The sequence below is a fragment of the Corapipo altera genome, unplaced genomic scaffold (assembly GCF_003945725.1).
Source record: "Corapipo altera isolate COAL_440 unplaced genomic scaffold, ASM394572v1 48b, whole genome shotgun sequence".
NCBI lineage: Eukaryota > Metazoa > Chordata > Aves > Passeriformes > Pipridae > Corapipo > Corapipo altera.
The window spans coordinates 16,200,537-16,221,677 of record NW_020884884.1 but is presented as its reverse complement, the minus strand read 5'-3'; the positions used below and the strand labels follow the sequence as shown (position 1 = coordinate 16,221,677).

At 35.9% G+C, this 21,141-nt stretch overlaps 1 protein-coding gene across 4 annotated transcripts in view; it reads left to right on the top strand.

Annotated features, from left to right (window-relative positions):
• CRIM1 (cysteine rich transmembrane BMP regulator 1) overlaps window positions 1-21,141 on the top strand; it is a 198,322-nt gene that overhangs the window by 98,381 nt on the left and 78,800 nt on the right. For all 4 annotated transcript variants that reach the window (XM_027641448.1, XM_027641444.1, XM_027641445.1 and 1 more), the window contains 2 exons: window positions 13,895-14,137; window positions 20,647-20,767. In XM_027641448.1, the coding sequence (XP_027497249.1) occupies window positions 13,895-14,137; window positions 20,647-20,767 (364 nt within the window). The remainder of the gene's footprint in view (window positions 1-13,894; window positions 14,138-20,646; window positions 20,768-21,141) is intronic.

Below are 21,141 nucleotides of genomic sequence, written 5' to 3'. Positions count from 1 at the left end.
TTACTGAAACTAGGAATAGAAAGAAACTCAGTCCAGTTAAATGTGGTACTAAAATTTGATCCTAAGTCTTCTGAATTTTCTGTGCATTGGAGTATCCTTTCTATATACATTTGATGCCTCTTGGTTTGACCAGTTAGTTATATAAGCCTCTCTGTTCCTTTGGTATGTTTCTGTGCATTTTCTTCTATTTTTGTGATGCATTTTTTAAAATTTGTTTGGAGGCGAGATTTTTTGTTTGTTGTTTTGTTGGGATGGTTTTGTTGTTTTTTGGTTTTGTTTTGTTTTAAGTCAGTGTTCTTAGTTACCATGTTGTAATGTGCAAGTCATGAGACAGTATAAATACACACAAGTATTTTTAAATCCTTAGTAAGTCAAGCATCTAGGACAATTTATGCTAACTGAAGATTTGTTCTTAAACATAAATAATTAACTTCCTAAGACATTGATTTTGCATTTCTTAAACTGTGCGTTTACAGGTTATTTAAGCTTGTCCTACTGCCCACTTTTATGTGTGATCTAAGTTTTGCTTGTTTTGCAACATAATAGAAATTGTGCCTGAACATGAAATTTATTCAGTTTAATTTTACCTTTTGATTTTTTTTTTTTTCCAAAATTGTTGGTGCTTAAATATGTTTTAAAATGTCTTGGAACCTACAACATACTTCAAGAAAATTATGTGAAAGTGGAGAAGGTCAGTGTGTTAAAAGTGATATTTAAAATCCTGTATTATAGGACATCAGCTGAATTAAGTGTAAGGTTAGAATCAGTACTGCAAGTTAAGTATGTGAGAGATTTATTAAACTTTCTAGCTTTGTTTCCTTTCAAGCATTCACCTAAGGCATTACTGGGTCACAGGGTGTGGGGAAGGTATGCATGTGGTAAGAAATTTAGAGTGAAATTTTTAACTTTCTTCCATTGTATTTAAATTACTCTTTTATGCTGATGAGATTCTGAAGGTATACTTCAGAAGGCATGCAGATGACAGAACTGACCTATTTGCATCCTATTTTACCATTTTTGAGGTATTAGTATTACTTAAACTTGTCTTTCCTGCATGCTTATATTGCAGAGACTTCTGATAACCCTTACTAAGTCTTGATCCAGAGCTCCATGAAAACAAGTATTTATTCTATGCTGAGAAAGTGCATTCATTGCATAGATCAGAAGAAAGATTAGAGGAGAATTGTTTGTCAGCAGTAATACTCAGTGGTATGTTATGCACCTTATTCTTTTTGTTGAAAAAAAGTGTGCATTTTGAGTTGTGCTAATGAAAAGTCTCCTTCAAAATCACCTCATTAATACTGCCTTCATTAACAATTAGCACCTCCAATTGTTTTAACTAAAGAGTTTTGAGAGTAGAGAAGCATTTTTTTATTCTTTCTCATTTAGGTGCTGCTGATTTACAGTTCGTTGAGGTGTACCGTGGAGGAGTCACATGACATCTTAAGTGTCATGTGAGACACCTCATCATTTAATACTAGATTTTGGTTTCTCTTTATATAAATATAAATAGAGGAAAATAAATAGGGGAAAAGAAATCTTCGCTTTGAGATGCGTAAGCATCAGTGTCTGTGGTATTTGATAAGGTTATTTGGTAGCTTTTGCTTTCAGCTGTTATTTTGTTGAACAGGCTTTCCTAGTGTCCTGGTTCCAGCAAGGACAGAATTACTTTTTTTGTGGTAGCTGGGAGGGGGGCATTGCCACCACCTCACATCATTGCTGGGGCTGGGGAAAAGGCACTCTCTTCCAGGGAGAAGAGCTTCCTTCTGATCGAGAAAACGTGGTGCAGGGAGCCTCTGATGTTGTCTATTATTGGGTTTTTTTCTGTGTGAATAGTGTCTTTTCTTATACCTTTTCTTATTAATATTGTTGCTGTTACTGTTTGTTTTCTTGTCTCATTGCCATTTCCAGTAAATTGTTCTTAACTCATGATCTTTGTCTTTTATGCCTCCAATAGGAGGAGGGAGGGGGAGCGGTGTCCTGGTTTTTAGTGGGAGTATTAAATTGGGCAATACCAGCCCTAAGCCATGACACCTGGTCAGCATTGCTCAGGCTTTGCTGACTCCTACAGTGCCGGTTCTCAGCTTGTTCTATATGAAGGAATGAGTTCTCAACCTTGGAAATTCTTAAATGTGTGGTGTGAGTTTATATGATCACTGCAGTGTCATGGTTGTAAGGATTATTGCATCTTTTGAGATATGACTTCCTAGTGTTTGCTAGCAACCTCAACTCTTTTCTTCATCTATTTTTATTAGTCTAGTTCAAGCAGTAGAATTATTCTGTTTGCAACAGTTCCCAAATAAAATTCTAATTAGCATGTTTGCTGCAAACTTTTATATGTAAGGTTAGTGTAGATTGAGCATGTCAATTCTTGTGCCATGCACTGCACTAAATTTGATCTAAAAATGGCTTTGGGGGTGACTGAATCCCAAACCTGTGCAAGGGGTGCCATCATAGGAATCTTAATGGAAATAATATTAATTTGCTTCACTTTACTTATTAAGTACAATTTTATGTGCAGTTTTCTGTCAGTAGCTTCTGTCACTATGCATAATGTTCCACAAAGGTATGTAAACTGCATTTTAGTGCTTGTAAATTTAATCTGCATTTGAGGCTTAGACAAAGTGCCCCAAGAAACTATTCTAATTTAAAACTTCTGCATCTGAACTTCCTAGTTTATTCTTTTTCTAGTTGTGTCATGGTATGCAAAATACCACAAATATGCTTATCTTTGATGTGTAAGAGAAAATAGTATTTTATATTAAGGTAGATTGTTACACAAACCAGCTATGTTGCTGTGTATTGTACTGATGGAGATGTATAGTAAGAAAGACACATTAGATGTGAAGTAAAGAGTTTTTGAGGTTTGCTTTAAAGAGGGCATGAAAAAACCTGGATATTTTAAGAGGAAAGATAAATGAAGAAGAAGGAATAACAAAAGCAGAGGTTAAAGAATCAGAAAAAATGTCTGAGCCAGGGTAATTTGTGGTACACTTTACTAGTTATGATTAAAAAAAGTAATCCAAACAATACACTAGGGGAAAAAACAGATTACCATACTTGCAGTCATCTAGATCATTCCCCTTTAAGCTGCTCTTGGAAACAAACTTTCCAGGTATGTAATACACAAGTGTATGCTTCAAATGAGATCAGAAACTGAATCTAGTTGAAGAATGTTGCAGCCAACAACATTCTGAAATTGAGAGATTATTTTTATATATTTGGCATAGGATTGTTGGTCTCTTTCCAGACTTGCTGTCTTTTGTTTGTAATAAAAGGTGTTGGCTTTTATCCAGCTCGAAGCAGAGGGGTCCAAGTTTAATGACTACTGCAGTCAGCAAAATACTTGTACTAGTGTTAACAGAAGCTCAGTGCTGTGTAAACTCTGACTTTATGGTTTTTTGTAGTTTTGACATTTAATTCCCTCTGTGGGATGTTGTTGCTTTGAGGTAGAATAAGGGATGCTGCAAGAGGGTGGTGATACCTAGTAGCATTTAATGTGTGATGGACATGAAGCTGTGTTTAATTGGTATTGTCAGATGTTTTATTTATGGACCTGCATAGCGCTGTGCAGGCACCTGTTTAGTGACTATTTGAGGAATAACGACTGTGGATATTTCAAGATTCTCAGTTTGTCTTAAAACTAACCTGGCTTCTTACGTGGAGTTTTGTGTGGCAGTACTGCAGAGTGGAGCAACTCGTTTGCCCTTCCCATACTCTAGTTCTATGTGATCTTTAGTCTGTTTTGAGGGATGGTTATGCATTAGTGACAGATATGGCAGTTTATTAGAAGACTTAGTCTTTGGAGGAAAGATAATGTTATGTGTGGAATATCCACCATTTCCGTATTCAGTGAAATGCTTTTAACTAGAGTTTTGTTGTGTTATTCCTCTGAAAAAATAAATCTGATAAAAACTGGTATCTGCTTTTTCTGGAGGACTGTTTAAATTCCTTCATGTGGACAACTTTTCTGGTAAATGGAATCATGGTAAAAAGTTTGTAGAATCTCTACATTGCAAGGCACCAAAAATTTTTACATAAAAATTTACTGTCAGTATAATTGTGTCAGTATAGATTTCACCTAAATTATTATGTCCCCTTTTGCTTTGCTGTCATATTTCTTATTATGGGTAGAGTTTTTTTTCTGTTGTCCTAAGTAATGCATAGAAATTTTATTCCATAGCTATGCAGGTTTGATAACTGATTAATTGCAAAGAAACAGTTACAGTAGTTGGTTCTAGGGAGACAAATTTAACAGAAATGTTAACGTTTAAAAAAGATAAAGGAAAAGAAGTAAAAATTCAGGAAGATATCTGGTTATATGGAAACCTTATATAATAGAAATGTGTTTAAATTCTAAAATTAGATAGGGTATTTTGAAGAACTTAGGCAGAAGCCAACACAGAGAAGTCAAGAGAGATGAAGCATAGCAGTTAGTGTGTGAAAATGTCTTGAAACACTTGGGTATTGGCCTCCACCATTGGAAGCGGTCACTTTCTCCTTACCTAAAAGAAGGAAACTTCTCTTTGTAGTTTCTGATGACTGTGGTATCTCAGGTTAGTAAAGAGAAGAACAAAATGTTTACAGTGTCGATTTTCCTGGTAATTAAGCATCTTGAATGTTTTTGTGAGAGAATTTTAAAAATATGTGCTTAAGGTTCTAAGAAACAGAGGTTAAGCTGGTAAGAAACGGACAGAGGTATTTTGAACATAATAGCTAGGAAAACTAGTTTGCATAATGGAGTTTACTTGCCAGAAGTATCTTAAGGCATTTACTGTGTGTGGCCTTGGCTGTTAGGGTTTTGGTGGGTTTTTTCAACATTAAAAGATATCAGAGAGAACTAAAATAAAACATATCTTAAATTTATTGTTATTAAAATACCAAAACAAAATACTGAAGGGCATACAGGAGTTGATTCAATTTCACTGAAAAAAAAATTGCATTTCTTTGAATATCAAACCCCTCATTTCTAAGTTAATGTTTGCAACTCAGTTGCTATTGTAATATAGCTCTAGAAAACTTGTCCTACCTGTAGTTCAATCTCAACTGCTAGCTTCATGCATATGTGAATTCTTACTCTTTGTAAAATCATGTTTTTATTTTTATTGTAGTTGGCATTTATTGCAAATGCAAGTGATGCAGTGTTTTCTGGGTTCTTGTTATGTTCATGGTTTCAGACTGATTAGGAAGCAAACAGCAACTTGAGACTACTACTTTGGGTGTGATTATGTGGTAAAGCGAGTTGTTTGGTACTCCTTACATCCTGAGCTGCCTCCAGAGGTTTGTCCTTTGTGAGGTAGACAGTATGTCCTCAAATTCAAATCCCTTCCTCCCTGTCGCAGATGTGTGTTGCAGTACTTCTCCTTCAGTGAATGCTTATGATTATTTCTCCCAATATCAGCTAGCTTATATTGTTTTCTCAAGCTGTATGAAGCAGAATTGTTCCAAATACTTGTACTTTATCATCATTTTGGTACTCATTCAGCATTACTTTTGTTTTCACAGCTGAATATACTGTTGTAATAAATAATACTTTCTGCTTTAGGTAAATTTATTACTGGTGTACGTTTTTGTATGTTGTTGAAATCTATACTGATTATAAATTTAGTGTTTTCATTTTTGGTTTACTTCCAAAATGATTTGACATTCTTTAAAGGCTTGAGTCTCTAGTTGAGATCACCTCATTACTATTTACATACTCTTCCTTCCTTTGGAATTTTCAGTTGTTTTGCCAATAAAAAGATTGAGCAATAGTAGTAGTACCATTCATCCAGTATAATAGCCTCTCTTATACAGAGAAATCACAATGTATGGTCTTATTTCAGTCATAACAGTATTGAAAACACTTTTTAAATTTTTATTTTTTTTTACATTAGAGGCAACACTACCTGATTGCAGGTAGTTAGCTGTCTGCTCATCTCTCCAGCTGACTTCTGGAGGATTTTCACTACTGAAGTTTAAAGGTGCTTTATTGCTATTGAAAGCAGTGGATAAATAAAACTGGATCCTGCCCCTGGGATGGCACACCTTCCCCTGTGTTCTGTGCAGTGGACTGGGCTCATGTCCAGTTCCGTCAGCTAATGTTGTCCATTATTGATTTGGATTAACTTGTTGGTGTCAAGCTAATGCATACCCATTGAAACCAGGTTTTTAATTAAATGGAGGAAAAGTAAAACTACCTTTGAGTTTTCAAGACCTGACTCTTTCTAAGCCTAACAGAGGCATACTGTGAGCTGGGAGGTCTGAACCCAAATGTAACTGCTGCCCCAGATGTTATTAGTTTTATAGAACTTGCATTTGCATTTAGATGCAGGTGTGTGACAGGTCCTCATTGAGTCTGTTAACTCTTCCTTTGGAAGACAGCAGTCTGGGGTCAGGATTGTTTGCAATTCTGGTGTGAGGTTTGGGGTTTTGTTTGTTTTGTTTTGAGTTAGAACCTTTCTTTTTAATATTTTTAGTATAGGAATAGAAACTAGTCCAGGAATTGGAATTATAACATTGTAATAGCTTTGCTATCCAAATGGGATTATTGTCTTTCTTGAGCGGTATAACCCTTTTTTCTGGTTATTTGGTCCTTGAAATGGAAATTGGCAAATCTATATTGAATAACATGTTGCAAAGATGAATATTAATGAGCAAATTTCATACAACTGGTATCTACGACTGTCTTTTTGCATGTGACTTTTTTAACCCAAGTTAGTTGCAGGCTTCTGTTGTTATATTACAAGAAGATGATGCTATAATACGGGTAAAATAGGTTGCCCCACTGTGTAGTACATAAAACCGAGAGTGCCAGGATGCTGGAAAGTGTAGCAAGACTTGTTTAGAAAACAGAATTGATTTTAAATAAAGTTCAGTTTTAGGTAAAAGGTCAGGCTGTAGTTCCTTTTTTTTTTTTTATTTGTAGCAGTTCATCCGTATACAGTACTGTGCATATTGTATATGTAAGGTAATCTCATTTTTTAATCTACTATAACTGCCCTTTTGATTCTCTAAAATCCTTTTGGGTATTTTGCATTCCAGTATCGATCCCTGTCTGTCTGACTGCTTCAGCTGGGTAATCATTTTTCTTGTTTATCCCTAATCCTTTTAATATTTCCTTCCTGTCACTGTATAACAATACAGTATGCCTATTGTCTGGAATGTATTTCAAAGACTGTACAGTAAAAGTGGCTGTATTTTAGCCTAGATTTCACAAAAATTGTTTACAGTGAAACAAAAATGCAAAGCTGAACAACATGTGCCTTCAAAGCACCTATGCCAACCGTAGTGCATTACTTTGTTTAGTCATTCAAAATGTTCATCTTGATGAAACATTCTGCTTTGAACTGCTCTGAAAAATAAAATATGAAGCTGGCTATTTGAAAATGCTTCTTATTCTGTATTCTTTGTAGGGACCTAACAGAAAAAAACAACACATTCCCTCCATCTGTGTGTACTTACATATGTATATCCATATGCGTACATATTAAAAACTTGGTTTTAAAGAAGCAGGTGTAGAACAGTTTAAATATCTCAGTGGAAGCGTTTGAACCCGAATCTGATAGTTCTCTTCAGCCCCCTCCTCGGATAAAACATTCTGTCCTTGTTTCTATGGTGACCATCGAGTAACAGCATCACATGACACTTTGACAAAATGATAAAAATCCCTCTCTGAAATGGTTTCATGAGAAGCATGGATCTGTTCTTTTTCACCTGAAGAATGAGAAGACCCTCCCACCCCTATTGGGACTTTTCTTCTCTATTTCTCCCACACTAGATTATAACTTAACATCCTTTCACTGTACTAACCAATGCTTTAACTGTTCTGCTTTTCTCATTAAATAAACTTGGCATATACTTTCTCTGCGTGTCAAAGCAGGGCATGCAAACATAATGAAGGAAAAGAATTTGAAACAGAGGTGAAAGCGAAGTGTTTAATTTTTCTTGAGGAGCCATTTTTATTTCCGTAGTGCTTTGGTATTAACAAAGATGAGAGTGGGGGTGGTGTATGCTTGTTTGGGTTTTGTTACAACCACTCTGCTTTAACAAAACAAATAAAAAACCCCTTCCTATATTCGGTGACTGTCTTAATAAAAACATATCCAAACTAGTACCCAGTTTGAGTATTGCATAATACCTTTCAGGAAGGTAAAGAAACTGCCTTCTCTCAGAGAAAGCATTACTTTCAACATTATGACTTTATTAACTTGCCATTATACCTCCACTTCCCCATAATAACTTTGTATAGTCATGGTAAACATAATTTTAAAAATACATATTAGTTTTTGATATGGAGAAACTTTGTGAAAGTTCTGGCTTTATGGCTCTTGCTTTATGAGAGACTCTTTCTAAAGTTAATGGAAAGAAAAAAAATCCATATCTTGATTTCTTTCTTATTGTTCTATCATTTGAAGATTGCTTTTCTCCTCCTCATGCATTTTATAACAAATATACTGTGGTTGCAGTGAAAAAGTGCAGTTTGAATGCTAGTGAAAAGTCAGTTCAAATGCTGTTATACCTTGACTTCTGAGATGCTGAACTTTTCTGTGCACTTCTGAGATAAAAATGTGAAAGTTTTTTGAGGCATCCTGACTTTTTAAGTGAATGATCCGTGTCTTAATATTAAAGCACATAGTGCATTTTAACTTAGTCAGCTGTTATTTTTCAGTTATGCATTGTAACTTAGATGATTCTTGGTTATTGTAGGATGTCCTCTGTCATGTGCTCAGTAACAGCAGGTTCTTTTTGCAGCCTGTTTGCAAAGTAACAGCAAGTAAGCCTGATCCTTCAGACCTACAGAAAGTAAAGTTTGTCTTGAAATGCAAAACTGGTACGAGTAGTAATTTTTACCTAAAACTTGCACTGTCACTGTTAAACTGAAGAACTTTATATTAAATGATCTGTAGGGCAGCCTTTTAGAATAGGGATTAAGTTTGTTTCTGAGGATAGGAGTCTTATTTGGAATTCATCTAAATGTCAGTTTTCCTGTTTGGATTGTGTTCAGTTTATGAAAAATGTTATATTTCCAGATACATTTCTGAATTTCTTAAAAAAATTCTCTGTCTCAGAATAGGTAGTTTGTAAAAGCTTGATTGATCCAGACTCTTCCTTTAACTCTGTAGAGATCCTTTGTGGGCTCTGAGGTGTCAAAGATACCAAAATGTTTCCAGCATCAATGGTATTTGATGAAAGGCTATAAAGAGCATGCATCCCACAGAGAAACCTCCAGAAAACCAACTGATAGTTTCTGTTCTTTGTGTAGCTGTCTGAAATGCTCCTTTTTGGAACATAAAGGCAGTGTTTGCAGCCATCTAAGTTTTTCTTTGTGGGTTGTAGGTTATCAGTTCAGACTTTTATGAGAAGCTTGATGGATGCATCCTTGACAAGTGATTGTTCTCCTTGTTAATGCTTTCATTTTTTTTAAAGGAGAGACGGAAATGTGATTCAGTTCTATACTTTTTTTTCCATTTCCTCTACTTCAGCAAGGCTTTCGACAGTTTCTCACAATAGCCTCTTAGGGCAAACTCCAAAGTGTGGACTGGATGAGTGGACAGTGAGGTGCTGAACAGAAGATCCCAGAAAATGCAATCAGTGGCACAGTTAGAGACCTGTCACTAGTGGTGTCCTGCACGGTTGGATACTGGGCCCAGTATTGTTTGGCTTATTCATCAATGACTTGGATGAACTGGCAGATGACTCCTCAGAAAGTTTGCTGGTGGCACAAAGCTGAGGGGAGTGGCCGATACGTCAGAGTGCAGCCCTTCAGAAGGAACTTGACAGGTTGGAGAGATGGGCAGAGAGGAACTGTGTGAAATTCCATAAGGGCAAATGCAGGGTCTTGCACCTGGTGAAAATAACCCCGTGCACAGGGGGTGCACCTGGTGAGGAATAACCCCATACACAGACTGGAGACCCATCTGCTGGAAAGCAGCTCTGCGGAGAAGGACCTAGGGGTCCTGGTGGACAGCAAGCTGTGGACCAAGAAGGCCAGTGGTATCCTGGGGTGCATTAGGAAGGGCATTCCCAGCAGGTTGAGGGAGGTGATCCTGCCCTTCTAATTAGCCCTTGGGAGGCTACATCTGGATTTCTGTGTCCAGTTCTGGGCTCCTCAGTACAAGAACCATGGAACTCCTGGAACGGGTCCAGCAGAGGGCAACAAAGATGATTAAGGGACTGGAACATCTCTCTGGTGAGAAAAGGCTGAGAGAGTTAGACCTGTTCAACCTTGAGAAGAGATGCTGAGAGGGGACCTCATCAGTGTTTGTAAGTATCTGAAGGAAGGGTGTTGAGGGGACAGAGCCAGGCTCTGCTTGGTGATGCCAAGCAGTAGGACAAGAGGCAATGGGCAGAAATTGATGCATAGAAAATTCTACCTGCATATGAGGAAGAACTTCTTTACTATGTCTGCGACCAAGCACTGGAACAGGTTGCCCAAAGAGGTATTGCACAGTCTTGTACAATGTGCTCTAGGATGACCCTGCTTGAGCAGGGATTGTGTGATAAGTGTCCTGAGTACAACCTCTTAGTTACAAAAGCAGATATCTGCTATAACAATTCTTCTGTCTTTCCATACAGTTAGGATTCTATGAAATTGTTCTTGTGAAGGAATTTGCACTATGGATGAGGGGAATGTGACATGTATCTTCTTGTAGTGTAGTCTGTTAAGATGCCTCATTATTCAGAAATGAGTATATATTTGCTGTATTAATTTATCTTATAGTAAGTCACATATCTATATAGTTCTCCCTTTGCTCAAAAGTCTAATTTTTTAGGTTTGATACACTACTTTGGAAAAAAAGTTCTCCTGTTTCTAGGGACACATAGTATTTGTTTATATTCTGTTTATTATCAGAATAGATAATAAAATGGAGTTTAAGTCCTGATGCCTTGTCTGACTTTGAAGACATTGGTTCAGAGATCCTGATTTGTGTAATATACAGTAGCTTAAAACAACTTTTAGGAGACAGGTCAATGCTTCGTAGTGTATGTCTATTTGACAGAGAAGCAGTAGGCTATTGTTGTGAACCTACTTTGGTCTATTGAGAAGCTGCTTTGAAATAGTCTGTTGGTGTATAAAAGGGGCAAAGTTAGCAGAAATATCACTGGTGAGTGATTTCACAGTTGGTTTTTTTTTTTTTTTTGTGGAATGCAGCTTGCCATTACCCTGTCTTTCAGTCTTTTGAGGCTGTTGATGCATTTTTAATTATTTTGTTCTTATGTGTTTTCTTATGTGTCCCTTTTGTAAAGACTAGAAGTGTTTGTTAGTAAAGGAAAAAAGAGCTATTAAACAATTCTTCTTCTTTGATGAAATCTTAAATAGCTGTATGTAATGGAATTAAATCAGGAATCCGGCTAAAGCAGTGACATTTATGGCTGTATTAATGTTTGTAATTTATTTTGAGAACAAATTAAATGTTGATGCCTTCTTTGATGAAGTAATGAAAAGGTAAACAAGTTTAATATAATGAATCCCTGTGGGTAGAGATCTTGCCATTTGCTGAGATAACAAGAAGAAAAACCTTGAAACTTTTCTGAATGGGTTGCTTAAAAGTAATGTCTTTTATTCAAAGTTGGTATCAAAATGAGGAGCCCTCATCAGCTTTTACTGAAATGCAGTAAAACTGAACTCCCACCTTCTTATATTGCAGTGAGTTCTGGGCTCAGGATGCAGTTACAGTAGCATGATGCTAGCAGATTAAAGTTTTAACTAACATATAGTAATGCCGGACCTGGAGCTGCAGGATTTTCATGTTTTAGATAAAGATTACATTCAAAAATATGAATTAAGAAGTGTACCAGAAAACACTTAATTTATGGCTGACCACATATCATTCCAACCAGTAGCTCTTTTCCATAAAGGAAAATTACATCTAAATCGAGAATCAAATCATGATATGCAGAAAGTTTATTAACCTGCTTTTGACTCTGGAAGCATGATATTTACATTAGTATTAGTATTAGTATGGAGTTATTAGTAGGGTTTTCAGGACTATGAAATACAAAAGTAATAGTGACACTGCATTAAAAAGAAAACCTTTAGTTTGTTTCCTAAATATCTACTGGTGTTATGTTACGTGGTATTAAAACATGAACATATATTTGCAAGGTGGTGGTTACGTTTAAACCATTTCCTCTGAAAGAGGTGCTAGCTTTATTTATTCTGTTGCTACTAACTATGTTGGGCACAATGACGTGGAAAACACTATCAAAGACAACTCTGAAACACTGAGTGAACATTTCATACAAAAATACTTGTCATGGTTCTCTGCTTTAAATTTCTCTCTTCTTTTTTGTGATGTGTCCTACATGTTGATAACGATATATCCTTGTCTTCATATTTTTGCTAGGTGATCTTACCAACTCCAACAGTAGGCTTTACACAGGTCTTCAAAAGAGATATATCTAGAGTCCTGAATAGTCAGAATTCCAAGAGTTTGACATGCGTTTCTGACAAATCTTGCCGTTCTAAAAGTTGGCCAAATCAGTCAAACACAGTTTTTATTGTATTTGACCAATTGCATTGGTCAAATTGTATCTGTATTGTTTGGATTTGACCAATTGCATTGGTCAAGTACAACCAGACCTTAAGGAAATGCATATCTTCATATAGATACATGCATATATCTGATTGCAGTTAAGTAAAAATTAGTAGGTAAACTTGTCTTTTCATGAGAGAGACTGCATGACAATGAGATTATCTGTTAGTCATGGAAATCAGAAGATTGCTGGATGCATAATGCTAAGGCAGATCAATGAACAGTTTGAATTTAAGGGTCTATCTTGAGTACAAGTAGTCTATCAAGGGTCTTATCATAAATACAAGGGCTGCTACTGCAGCAGTTCTATCACTTCTCTGTAAATGTTGAACTACATGTAGTGGAAAACAAAAATAATTTTAACAGCTAAAATATCAAGCCTTTTGTTATATCTGTAAACTGAAGACTATCAGTAAAATACTGAAACTAGTATGTTATCTATTATTTTTACAGCTTTCTTCAGTGAACCTCTGTAACCATAATGTTCAGTTTGAACAGTGTGTTTAATAAAGCAGATAAGACATAAGGGTAGGTTTCAGAAAAACATTGGTCTTACAAATGTTATTTAAAGTTCTAGGGAAAATACATATCAAGGCTGTTTTGAAGATAGATGGAAATAGTGGGATTTTTAACTATAACAAAAGAGTTATGACTCTATCTAGTAGCACATTTAAACTAGTAATCTTTGTTGCTTGTAAGAAAAAATATAAAGTACTTGTACATGAGGAATCATTGAATATCCTGAGTTGGAAGGGACCCATAAGGATCATCATCAAACCTCGTCATCACCATAGTCAAACCTCTTCTCTTAGTGATCAAGCTGTGAAAGTACATAGGAACAATGCTTCTAATGTGAACATGGGAACGTGTATAGAAAAAATCCTCTTCTGCTAATGTATAGACTCTGCAAATATATTAGGTGTTGAACTTTTAACTAGCTTTTTGAATATGTGAAAGCTCAGTCCAGGTTGATAAATTAATCGGTTAAAATCAGTTGCTCATAATCCAAAATCTTCAGAAACTGAAGTATAGGTATGAACTTCAGAGCTGACATGATGTGACAAGTTGTTTCCAAATGTCCTGGCCAACCGTGTAGCTTCACAGCTGTTCTTGAGGCTGTATGGGTTTAGCGGTCACGCACATTGTACAAATTAGAATTTTGTAAAATACTTCATAAGGCAACTGTCATCTTGCAAATACCTATAGTTTTTTTAAGTATATTCCATAAGTTTTACTAATCATTCAACAGCAGCTGTTTCCTTTTTTACTGTTTTGGGGGAAGAGAAGAAAGGGAGCTTTAGCCGAGTTCGTGTTTACAGCTTCAGTACAGTGTTTTACTGACACATATGGCATGCTGATTTCTCTCTCCCTTTCAGAAGAGAAACCTGATTGCTCCAAGGCCCGCTGTGAGGTCCAGTTTTCTCCTCGCTGTCCAGAAGATTCCATCCTGATTGAAGGTTATGCTCCTCCTGGTGAATGCTGTCCACTCCCAAGCCGTTGTGTGTGTAATCCTGCAGGCTGCTTGAGGAAGGTTTGCCAACCTGGCTATTTGAATATATTGGTTTCTAAGGCATCAGGAAAGCCAGGGGAATGCTGTGACCTCTATGAATGCAAACCAGGTAAAAGCAGACACAATTTGTTTCCCCATTTTTCAGTTTTTTCTGTCTGACAAGCAAAGTAATTTATATAATTATGTCTAATAAAGCTTATATAACCTCTGAATTATTCTGATTCTTGAAAATTAAAGTTATTAAATGTGACCAGTATCCATTAAAAAAATATTATGATAAATTTTACTGTCTTTTTTCTTTAAACATTAATTTAAACTCAGCAGCAAGGGAAAAGTAACCTAGTAAGAATGTTGCATTTCTGTGAATGCTACTAGTGCAAGTGACATACTTTATATACTGATTAGGTTATACAAAGGTTTTTCATAGTAGGTATACTCTGTGCATGAACAGGGAATTATGAATTCTATCTTAAGATTTCTCCAGATTATCAAGTGATGACCCTAAAAACCAGAGCAAAATGGTTATGGAGGAGCATACTGAAAAACTTTACAACATTTTCAGTATTTACCCATCTTCCACTTCATGAGAACACCCTTTCTTGTGATTTATTATTCCAAGTGAAGTGGAAGATGTAATGCACTCTTTGATCCAGGCTTTGGTAAAGATGAATAATGAAAATAGAGGGCTGAAAACAGGCATGTAAAATGGTATAATCCAAAATCATGTAGGCAAACAGGTTCAAGTATGTTTAACTCTGCTTTTCCTATGCTTGTTTAAATTTTCTTAAATCTTCCACAGAAGAAGACTGTACAGTCTTTGTATCTTCTAGTGCTTCTCTTTGTGGTTTTTTTTCCTAATATCCAATGCAAATTCCACCATATGGAAATTTAGGCAAACTTTTTTTTCTCTGTCCTGAGTAATCGGTGAACAAGTGTTTACTATAATTTTTTGGAACATTTTGTCAACCTTAGGCTTCTTTCATCTAGAATTAGCTGTAATTTCTTGTGACATAGCTCCTTTGAACTCCTACCTTGTTATGTTTCCCTTCTATAAGTTTTTTTCCATTTATCCACATTTCTTTAAAATGTGGTATCCAAAACCAGACTAATATTTTTGAAGAGTCTTCATCAGCACTAAATACTGTAGAATAATTGTTTTCTGTCTCTCATGCAAAATTCTAAATAAGATTTAATTGTTTTACTAGAGTTATTTCTAGTTAGTGAAATGCTGTGATACCAGGATCTTTCTGTATCATGATTGCTTCTGAACCACTATATTTTTACATTTTAATTCTTTCTATATATACTTAATTATGCCTTTACTGAATTTTGTCTTGCTGACTTTGGATTATTTATCTTTCTCAAAGCAGATGTTAGCTCTGATCATGTCCTCCCAGCTGTTATTTGAATGCCCATCTTGTAGTTTGCAATAAGTCCGTCCAGACTTACCCATGGAGATTACTTCTTAAAGGCTGTTTTCACTTGCTACAGAATCTTCAAACTGAATATGATTCTCTATCACATTAGTGAATTTATGTAACTGTGTGTATATTGTTTTCTGAAGCAGTTCATACTTTTTTCTATAGGGACTTTAGTAGGTGAAGGCACATGGGAATGGAAAAATGAAGATGTGTATTAGGAGGATAGAAGAGTAGAGGCTTTGAAGAGATTGGGGAAGGAAACTAATGAGATTTAAGGGAAGTGTAGAGCTTTGCAAATGGGGGTTAGAAATTGAGAGGCCTGGAATAGACGTTTTGTATTCAGAGTTTGACTTGGTATCCTGAAGAATTGTAGGAAAGAAGAGTTGGAACTGAACTATATGAATTATAACTGAAATGCCATGTTGCTGGAAAAAAAAATGGGCTAGTGGACAGTATAAGACCTGGGAGGTAGGTGTTCATGCAGAGTTTCTTATGGAGCTGATGTCACGAGTTTTACTGACTATGTCAGCAAGTTGATGGAATTTGCTTGTCAAACAGAGAAAAACGTTTTCCAGTTTTTACCATAGACCCAAAAACTTTAGTTCTGTGAGTACTGCTACCAGAATACTCTTCTTGCTCTTATCTGTTTGCTTGACCAGCCTCAAACAAATGGCCAGAAGCTGGGAGGACTGCTTCCTATGACGGCAGTGCTGCCTTATGCCAAGATAAAGTGCTTGCACAATTAAAGCATAAATTGTGTTTATTTTTGTTCCTTAAATAAGATATCACTGCTCTCTCGTTTACTGTGGCATTTGAGTTGGGAACCTTCTGCTGAAATCTGCATATGTTCAAATGCTGTGATTGGCAACTCAGTTACTGAAAGAAAATAGTGTTTCCTTAACACTAAATGCTAGAATAAAAATAACTTTTTTTATTTTGAGATCCACTTCTTTTTTTGCGACTTTTACTTTAGGGATACAATTAAAGGCTTTGGTTTTCAGTGAAAATGAACAGTGAAGAAACTTAGTAGCTTAGTCATACTTGTCTATGGACTGTCCAAATTTGCCCAAATTTGGACAAATGCTTGTCCAGAGTAATATATCTTAAATGTTCTTATCTGTTGCTCCACCAAGCATCTCATCACAGTGTGGTATGTGCTGAGAATAAGTATGTCCTGCTCATTGTTTTGCTGCAGTTACAAAACTCAGAGGTGAAATAACTGGTCTGGTACCATAAGCAACCTCCTTTATTCTTACAACCTGTGTATAACTGTCCATTCATGAACAGTGACTTTAGTGAATGTGCATTGAATTTAGTTTAAGCTGGGAGTTACAGTTCTTAAAATGTATTTTTTTAAAAAAGGAATTCTTAAAGATAGTTTGAATGAGCAATCTCAAATGGAACTGCATAACGTGTTAATGGTAAAAATAAAAATAACCTAAAATGAGATTTTTGGGAATATATGTGCCTCTTTGGCTAAAAAACTAAACCACTATGAACAGTGATGCTTTGTAAATCATTTTTGTTTATTTAAAGATTGAATTAAAATCTATTTAAAATGTATTTTGCCGAAGTGGTGATAGGAACTCTAACTGTCACTTCTGAATAAAGCAAGTTAAATAGTTTGCTTTGGCAGTTGTCCAAGTTTGTTGTACCTTTATTTATAACTTTTTTTGTTGTATATGGTGTAAAAGGGAGTGTCATATTTTAGTTTCTGACATCCTTCCCCACACTGGGAAATGTCTGCCATGCTAGACATAACCTATGTTGGAACAACGAACATAGATTTCTTTTAGAAATCTTTCTGGCAGAGCTTTCATTTATTCATCTCCAGCATGGCCTCTTTTTTTTTCTGTTACCAAATATTATTTTAAATGCAATTGTAAAGAAAATGTTATTGTTCAGCTTACTTCTTTGAAGAATTTTGTGCAGTCAGAGCTTGATGGAAAGTCCGAGATCAGCAGCAAAATTTAGTAGGTAGCGTGTAATGACGCACAGGGAAGTAACTTGTGCTCCACCCTGGTACAACTTCAACATTGAAAATCAGGTCTGGAGCTTTCACAGTCTTGCACTTAAGGACAAGGGTCAGCAAAATCAAGTTTTTATGCATAGCTGAGAGAAGAGGAATTCTGTACTTTCTGTTGCTCCTAGAAATAGTACATGCATTGTTTTTTTGGATGCTTTGTTAAAGCTGTTGTTGAGAGAACTTGAGATAAGAGTGGGGAAGGACTGGAGAAGATGAATGAGCAAGAATTACAGATGCATGTCAAATGGAGCTGGAGAAAGGGTTTTTAAGTTGTCAGTGAGGGAGGAAAAAAACTCAACACATGTGGGGGTCCGTGTTGGCAAATGTCTGGGATAGGGCAGTTAAGGAAGTGATTCAGGCAGTGATACAACTGCATTCAAAGTCCAGGAATGCCATCTGTTATGTTTGTATGTAATATATTCTGAAGTGTCAAGGAGTGTAAAAAGGGTAATACCTTGTCATGGAGAAATACTTTCATGCTTCCTTCCTACTTCTCCCTGGGCAGAAAGTATAACTACCATTATCACATGTAGTTGTGTTGTGTCACATTATTCTTGAGGAACCACTTGAAATGCATCTGAACTGAAAGCAAAGGATGTTACATGATGCTTTTTAGCTGCTGTAGAAGCAGACTGTGTATCCTTGAAATGAACCCTCAGAAACCTCTAACTTCTGAAGTCTTACCCTATGCTGAGCCACCGTGTTGCATCAGAGATGTAATTACTGACTTGCTACTGGATCATTAGATGCCTAGGTGGTTATTTAGATCTTGCCCCTAAACTGTACACTCTATTAGTTGAAAAGCTGATATAATAAACCATGGTGAAACTTAATACACTTAATATACTGTGTTAACATATTCTAACAGAAAGTTATTTTCACCTAGGTATTAGCAGGTACACGATCAGAGACCTTTGGTTTTGTAGTCTGTAAAGGAGGTGGCACATTATTACACATATGTCAGGGTCTGCAACCACGGCAGAGTTTATGTTACATTCTTTTAGAAAAATTGGTAACTCTCCGATGATACTGTATACAAATAGAGTGCAGGAGAAAATTCCTGAAGACTTGTAAGTAAAGGTTGATCGGGTGTGTCTTCACTGGTAGGAAGTTGAAACATGTTTATGAGTTCTCGAAGACACATATTTGTCAAACCATGTATTTAAAGCTTAAAGCTTCTAGAATAGACAATTTTGTTTAGCTTATAATAAAATATATAATAACAGTTTATAATAAACCTGTTCATGAAATATACATGTGATAATTATTGGAATCGAAGCTGTGAAAAGACACTAGTAGTTCAGAGGCAAATGTTTGCAGTCTTATTTTTTTAGGACAGGAGCACAGCTAATCTGGGAAATATCTTTTTAAGCAATGAAGAATTCAGTTATAGACTGTTCTGAAACCTTACAATATTTTCAGATTATCTGTGAGTTTGTCTCAATACTTTTTCCACTTTGAGAAACCTGTTTAAATCTGAAAGAAAGTAGGAACCTTTTTTCCTCTTTCAAATATTTTGCATCTCTTATCTGTCTTCATCACTCTTCTGGGAGGAAAGTATGAAAGAGATGTAAAGACAGAACCAAGTTTGGTTTTTTTCAGTGGTGCCCAGTGACAGGACCAGAGAGGTGAGGGGCACACACTGAAACAGAGGAGGTTCCCTCTTAACACCAGGAAACACTTTTTTGTTGTGAGGGTGACTGAGCACTGGCACAGATTGCCCTGAGAGGTAGTGGAGTCTCCAACCATGGAATATTGAAAAGCCACCTGGGCACAGTCCTGGGCAGCCAGATCTACATGGCCTGCCTTGGGAACCTCCAAGAGGTCCTGTACTACCGCAGCCATTTTATGATTAATCTAACAATATAATAATAATAAAAAAATCTATTTGAAAGCTCTTGATTTAGAGTTTGTTTGTAGTTTTTCTTAAGTTTGTACTTTTTTAATAGACTATTCGGGATGCTTTTCAGTGTTAATGAGCTATTTACTATCACACTGTAACCACTGCAATAGAGATGTGCTGAACACATGTAATTCTGAGACTGAGGTGTCTCATTATGACCGATTTGGTTACTATTGTTGAGTACTGCTGAGCGTCAAGCTGGAAAAATGTAGGACCAGAAGACAGAAAACAGGCCTTTGAAGGTTATCAACTCTTCCAGAAGTGTGGTGTAGCATTGCCAAGCTGCTTTAGCACTTCAGTAAGCAGCGGTGATAGTGTCAATACTGAAGTGAAGTTTAGTCACTAATCAGGGATATCGTACTGTATAATTTTCAGTCTCATAACATTCTGTTCATCCTGCTTGCTCAATCAGAAGGTAACTCATATCTTAAAGCAGGAACCATGTTTTATTCTGTGCTTTCTTAGTATAATTATGATAAGGGGTAGCAAATAGATAATACCTGAGCTGATATTGTTTGTTAACATGGAAGATTTGGGACCAAATAAGATAAAGATGTGTTTCAGCCTTCCTGAGAATGACTCATAAGGATTAAATATATATTCAACCTGTTTATTTTTTTTTCTTCTGGATTTCTAAACATTTGTTGCTTTCTAAAAACTGTTGGTCAGTCTTTCTTGTTAAGTGGAATTCTTTATCTCATTAATGCAGAAAGATATGATAATTTGCATTTCATTTTCACCATATATAAAAACCCAAACAAAACCACCTAATGGAATAGTCTTTAAAGTACATACTTTATATGTGCAGACATAAATCCATAGTGTATCTCTTTTTTTTTTCTTTAATTTCTTATAACCCAAGTATTTTGCTATTTAAACAGCCTTTAATTAGGAAAAAAACCCCAACAATTATTTACTGTGTAAAAGCTTTTGGAAGTATATATTTTCAGTAACCTAGTGTATTTCTAGTAACTAATATTATTCACAGGTGTAATGATTGTTTAAAATTACCTAATTTTTATAAATTTGTTATTAACTAATATTAGTTCAATTGCTTCCCGAGTCAAGAATTTTAAAAAGTGAATCTTAAAGAGAAAGGAAGTCTTTCTGTAATGTTACGTAGCAAGCATGCATTACTTGGATAATTTTTTTGACTTAAAAGATGATCTGATGCAGATGACGCATAAGTGGTTGCTTATGAGGAAGTAATTTGCAAAAAGCTTCTAAAGCATAAGTAAAAGAAATTTTCTTCTTCCCTTCCTCCATAGTGTTCAGTGTGGATTGCAGCACAGTTGAATGTCCTCCTGTTCAACAAGTTGTTTGCCCCCTGGATAGCTATGAAACCCAAGTCAGGCTGACGGCTGATGGCTGCTGCACCCTGCCCACAAGGTTGGTGTCTTGATGGCTCAGTATTTTTAACTTGTTCTCTGCAATTCAAGTACTGCTGTAAGCACAGGATAATAACACGTACTTCTGTGGCAGTAAACATTAATACAGAATAAAAGAGATATGAAGTAGGTTAAAGATATATCAGTCTGATGGAAATATGGGAATCTATCTTCTTGAAGCCCAAAAAGATCTTCTTAGTGCAAATGAATGAAGGTGATTTTTGCTGAAATTCCTTGAGGAGTTCATGTCTCTACATTGACTTTCAGTTAGTTTAATTGAATTTGCAAAAGTAAATACTTTTGAGAAACTTTTGAAGGTGTTTAATGGTAAGGAATTAAATTATGAATATGGCAAAGGATATGCCAGAGTTATTT